Source organism: Oncorhynchus kisutch, linkage group LG1 (assembly GCF_002021735.2).
Source record: "Oncorhynchus kisutch isolate 150728-3 linkage group LG1, Okis_V2, whole genome shotgun sequence".
Classification (NCBI taxonomy): Eukaryota; Metazoa; Chordata; class Actinopteri; order Salmoniformes; family Salmonidae; genus Oncorhynchus; species Oncorhynchus kisutch.
This window is the reverse complement of record NC_034174.2, coordinates 64062738-64068769: the sequence shown is the minus strand read 5'-3', so window position 1 is coordinate 64068769 and position 6032 is coordinate 64062738. Positions and strand designations below refer to the sequence as shown.

General features: G+C 41.8%; 1 protein-coding gene across 1 annotated transcript; it reads left to right on the top strand.

The window, feature by feature from the left end:
* The first annotated feature begins 1934 nt into the window (after positions 1–1934).
* Positions 1935–5236, top strand: LOC109875956 (zinc finger protein 629-like). Its single transcript, XM_020468415.2, has 2 exons — positions 1935–2281; positions 4102–5236. Exons 1-2 carry the CDS (start codon positions 2116–2118, stop codon positions 5070–5072), a joined length of 1137 nt encoding a protein of 378 aa, XP_020324004.1. The 5' UTR covers positions 1935–2115; the 3' UTR covers positions 5073–5236.
* The last annotated feature ends 796 nt before the right edge of the window (positions 5237–6032 follow it).

The window sequence follows — 6032 nt, the reverse complement described above, 5'->3', positions numbered from 1 at the left end:
ACCTACCAGGTACAACCACAAATCCATAAACACGGGCACCCTCATAGATATCATCCTGACCAACCTGCCCTCTAAATACACCTCTGCTGTCTTCAACCAGGATCTCAGCGATCACTGCCTCATTGCCTGTGTCCGTAATGGGTCTGCGGTCAAACAACCACCCCTCATCACTGTCAACCGCTCCCTAAAACACTTCAGCGAGCAGGCCTTTCTAATCGACCTGGCCCCGGTATCCTAGAAGAATATAGACCACATTCCGTCAGTAGAGGATGCCTGGTTATTCTTTAAAAGTGCTTTCCTCACCATCTTAAATAAGCATGCCCCATTCAAAAAATGTAGAACCAGGAACAGATATAGCCCTTGGTTCAGTCAATACCCGTCTGACCTTGACCAGCAAAAAAACATCCTGTGGCATACCGCATTAGCATTGAATAGCCCACACAGGCAGTTAGGAAACTACAAACTACAAAAAGTTCTGGGACACAGAGAAGTCCATGGAGAATAAGAGCACCTCCTCCCAGCTGCCCACTGCACTGAGGCTAGGAAACACGGTCACCACCGATAAATCCACGATAATTGAGAATTTCAATAAGCATTTAACTACGGCTGACCATGCTTTCCACCTGGCTACCCCTACCCCAGTCAACAGCCCTGCACCCCCCACAGCAAATTGCCCAAGCCTGCCCAATTTCTCCTTCACCCAAATCCAGAAAGCTGATGTTCTGAAAGAGTTGCAAAATCTGGATGAGCTTCAATGCCATACAACTCTCCTTCCGTGGCCTCCAACTGCTCTTAAATACAAGTAAAACTAAATGCATGCTCTTCAACCGATCGCTGCCCGCACCTGCCCAGCCGTCCAGCATCACTACTCAGGACGGTTCTGACTTAGAATATGTGGACAACTACAAATACCTAGGTGTCTGGTTAGACTGTAAACTCTGCTTCCAGACTCACATTAAGCATCTCCGATCCAAAATTCAATCTAGAATTGGCTTCCTATTTTGCAACAAAGCATCCTTCACTCATGCTGCCAAACATACCCTCGTAAAACTGACTATCCTACCGATCCTTGACTTCGGCAATGTCATTTACAAAATATCCTCAAACACTCTACTCAGCAAATTGGATGCAATCTATCACAGTGCCATCCTTTTTGTCACCAAAGCCCGAAATACTACCCACCACTGCGACCTATATGCTCTCGTTGGCTGGGCCTCGCTTCATATTCATCGCCAAACCCACTGGCTCCAGGTCATCTATAAGTCTTTGCTAGGTAAAGCCCCGCCTTATCTCAGCTCACTGGTCACCATAGCAGCACCCACCCATAGCATGCACTCCAGAAGGTATATTTCACTGGTCACCCTCAAAGTCAATTCCTCCTTTGGCAGCAGTTCCTTCTAGTTCTCTGCTGCCAATGACTGGAACGAATTGCAAAAATCACTGAAGCTTGAGACTCATATCTCCCTCACTAACTTTAAGCATCAGCTGTCAGAGCAGCTCACAGATCATTGCACCTGTACATAGCCCATTTGTAAATAGCACATCCAACTACCTCATCCCCATAGTTTTTTTTCTCCTTTGCACCCAAGTATCTCTACTTACACATTCATCTTCTGCACATCTATTACTCCAGTGTTTAATTGCTAAATTGTAATTACTTCGTCACTACAGCCTATTTTTTGCCTTAACTCCCTAATCTTACCTAATTTGCACACACTGTATATAGATTTTTTTCTATTGTGTTATTGGCTGTACGTTTGTTTGTGTCGCACTGCTTTGCTTTATCTTTGCCGTGTCGCAGTTGTAAATGAGAACTTGTTCTCAACTGGCTTACCTGGTTAAATTAAGGTGAATTTTATTTATTTTTAAATGTCTGTGTACCTTCTAGTAAACATCCATTCAGTTGGGTGTGCAGTGAAGTGTTTACTAGCTCACAACCGACTGATACAAACAGAAGAAGTCAATGCGGAAGTAAAACTAGTAGATGGTTTGTTTTGTTTGTGGACAGCGGCAACCATTACGTTCTCCTGGACAAAACCATACCACAGACAAAAGAGGTTCGTTATCAGTGTATTTGCCATACTAGTTGAGTACTCACCTCTCAGTCGACTGAACATGTCTACATTACAAATCTTGCGCGTGTTCTTAAATGAGCGTTTAACGGCGGCTGCTGTGGAGATTTTCGGGGCAGTTGAGAAAACGGTAGTCGAGTACCAGGAAGAGAATGATCGGCTACGGAGACTGCTTCGGATTGCACCGGACATAAAACTATGTACAGAAGGTTCGTATGTAGATCTACAAATACTTAGCTACAATATTTTTTTATGAACAGCTAAGTTGTTTAGACAAACGGTGATTACCATTTAATACATTTTTAAATAGTTCAATGTAACGTTTATCGTGCATGATGAAAACGTTTGTCATGTAAAGCTTATTGAAATAAAATATAGCTAGGTATGTGTACACCGGCATGCATTCAATTTGGTTAAATACAGTACCAGTCAAGAGTTTGGACACACCTACTCATTCAATGGTTATTCTTTATTTTTACTATTTTCTACATTGTAGAATAATAGTGAAGAGTTCAAAACTATTAAATAACACATGGAATCATGTAGTAGCCAAAAAAGTGTTAAACAAATCAAAATATATTTTAGATTCTTCAAAGTAGCCACTCTTTGCCTTGATGACACTCTTTGCATTCTCTCAACCAGCTTCACGAGGAATGCTTTTCCAACAGTCTTGAAGGAGTTCCCATATATGCCGAGCACTTGTTGGCTGCTTTTCCTTCACTCTGCGGTCCAACTCGTCCCAAACCATCTCAATTGGGTTGAGGTCGGGTGATTGTGGAGGCCAGGTCATCAGATGCAGCACTCCATCACTCTCCTTCTTACTCAAATAGCCCTTACACAGACTGGAGGTGTGTTTTGGGTCATTGTTCTGTTGAAAAACAATTGATAGTCCCACTAAGCGCAAACCAGATGGGATGGTGTATCAATGCAGCATGCTGTGGTAGCCATGTGGGTTAAGTGTGCATTAAATTCTAAATAAATCACTGACAAAGCTCCATAACACCTACTCCTCCATGATTCACGGTGGGAACTACACATCCGGAGATCATCCGTTCACCTACTCTGCGTCTCACAATGACATCGCGGTTGGAACCAAAAATCTCAAATTTGGACTCATCAAACCAAAGGACAGTTTCCACTTGTCTAATGTCCATTGCTTGTGTTTCTTGGCCCAAGCAAGTCTCTTATTATTGGTGTCCTTTAGTAGTGGTTTCTTTGTAGCAATTTGACCATGACGTCCTGATTCATGCAGTCTCCTCTAAACAGTTGATTTTGGGATGTGTCTATTACTTGAACTCTGAAGCATTTGGGCTGAAATCTGAGGTTCAATTAACTCGAATGAACTTATCCTCAGCAGCAGAGGTAACTCTGGGTCTTCCTTTCTAGTGGCGGTCCTCATGAGAGCCAGTTTCATCATAGCGCTTGAGTGTTTTTGCAACTGCATTTGAAGAAACTTTAAAAGTTCTTGACATTTTCTGGATTGACCGACTTTCATGTCTTAAAGTAATGATGGACTGTCGTTTCTCTTTGCTTATTTGGCCTGTTCTTGCCATAATTTGGACTTGGTCTTTTACCAAATAGGGCTATCTTCTGTATACCACCCTTACCATGTCTCAACACAACTGATTAGCTCAAACGCATTAAGAAGGAAAGAAATTCCACAAATTTAAAAAGGCACACCTGTTAATTGAAATGCATTCAAGGTGACTACCTCATGAAGCTGGTTGAGAGAATGCCAAGAGTGTGCAAAGCTGTCAAGGCAAAGGGTGGCTATTTGAAGAATCTCAAATATAAAATATATTTTGATTTGTTAACACTTTTTTTTGGTTACTACATGATTTCATATGTGTTATTTCATAGTTTGATGTCTTCACTATTATTCTAAAATGTAGAAAATTGTCAAAATAAAGAAAAACCCTTGATTGACTGTGTCCAAACATTTGACTGGTACTGTATATCTTCTACAGAGATGAAGGGTTTTTATTTATATGGTATAGATAACCTCTGCTCCTCCTCGCCTTCCCTCCAGAGTCCCTTCAGTTATCTGTTGCTGTCACTGAAGACGAGGTTCCCCCTAAGCAGCAGCACTCTGAGCAGGAGTGGAGAACCAGTCTGCAGCAGGAGGACCTAGAACCCACACAGATTAAAGAGGAACAGGAGGAACTCTGGACCTGTCAAGAGGAAGAGCAGCTTCAAGAGCAGGAGGATGATATCATAGTTTTCAAATTCCCTCCAATTTGTGTGAAAAGTAAATGTGATCAGGAGAACACAATTCAGTCCTTTTCTCTTCCCCAACCCCAGACAGTGGAGAACAGAGACAGTAACTCTAAACCAGTTGAACTTCCACATTTTGTCACTGTTACCCATCTAGAGGGTCTCGACATTCCCTGTGACCCTCCAGATAATCAAAACAATGCCTACAGCCACAGCTCAACTGTAAGCAGCGACCCAGTAGGACTTGACAGTAGCCCACCATTGAATTCCAACCCATCAATGAGGGAACACTGTTGGAAACCCAGCACCACGTCTAGAAAAACTCACCGCTGCTGTGACTGTGGTGAAATATTTGCTCTGACAGTTGATCTACAGGGGCATGTGACTCTCGCCAAGAAGAGACCCAGCGAATGCCACCTGTGCAAAATACACTACAACTCCACCTGTAAATTGAAGGCCCATATCAGACTCTGTCACATGGAGAAACCCTGCACCTGCCCCTTTTGTGGAAAGACCTTCAAACTCAAAGGACATCTGTCCAGACATATGAGGATTCACACAGGAGAGAAACCATTTGGCTGTGGTGACTGTGGGAAGAGCTTCATTCAGAAGGGGGACCTAAGGAGGCATGCACTGACTCACACTGGAGAGAAACCATTTAGCTGTGGTGAATGTGGGAAAAGCTTCAATCGGAAAGGGAACTTGAACTTGCACATACTGACTCACACAGGAGCGAACGTCCATAAAGAATGTAAACAGAATGAAAACACAGAGGAAGTGAATTAGGACAAAGACATCTTGTTAGGAGATGGACAACACTCTTTGGAAAAGCAAAGCAACTCTGGATCATTCATTCTCTGGGTTTTAGATAAATAGATGTCATGAATTTACTTTTGTAAAAAATTCTATGAACAATAAAGTTCGATTTTACAGAGTACAGTAGTTAAACATACAGGTCTTCTGTTCAGTCTCTTGATGTTTTCATGTCATTATAAACCGGAATTCCTGGTAGTTTGTTTTGGAATGTCTCCAGAATAGTCTGACGGATGTTATTGATACATAACATTTTAAAAATGAATACTTCTAGAAAATATGTCCTTGCACATGTCCAATATAATTTTTGGAATACATTTTGCATATATATATATATATATATATATATACACACACACACACACACAGTTGAAGTCGGAAGTTTACATACACCTTAGCCAAATACATTTAAACTCAGTTTTTCACAATTCCTGACATTTAATCCTAGAAAAGATTCCCTGTCTTAGGTCAGTTAGGATGACCACTTTATTTTAAGATTGTGAAATGTCAGAATAATAGTAGAGAGTGATTTATTTCAGCTTTTATTTATTTCATTACATTCCCAGTGGGTCAGAAGTTTACATGCACTCAATTCAAATTTGGTAGCGTTGGCTTTAAATTGTTTAACTTGGGTCAAATGTTTTGGGTAGCCTTCCACAAGCTTCCCACAATAAGTTGGGTGAATTTTGGCCCATTCCTCCTGACAGAGCTGGTGTAACTGAGTCAGGTTTGTAGGCCTCCTTGCTCGCACACGCTTTTTCAGTTCTGCCCACAAAATGTCTATGGGATTGAGGTCAAGGCTTTGTGATGGCCACTCCAATACCTTGACTTTGTTGTCCTTAAGCCATTTTGCCACAACTTTGGAAGTATGCTTGGGGTCACTGTCCATTAGGAAGACTCATTTGGACCAAGCTTTAACTTCCTGACTGATGT

Bases quoted from the DNA above. Each gene is read 5' to 3' on its own strand.
- LOC109875956 (XM_020468415.2), top strand. From the start codon at position 2,116: ATGTCTACATTACAAATCTTGCGCGTGTTCTTAAATGAGCGTTTAACG. The intron at 2,282-4,101 runs GTTCGTATGTAG...CCTTCCCTCCAG, and splicing joins CATAAAACTATGTACAGAAG to AGTCCCTTCAGTTATCTGTT.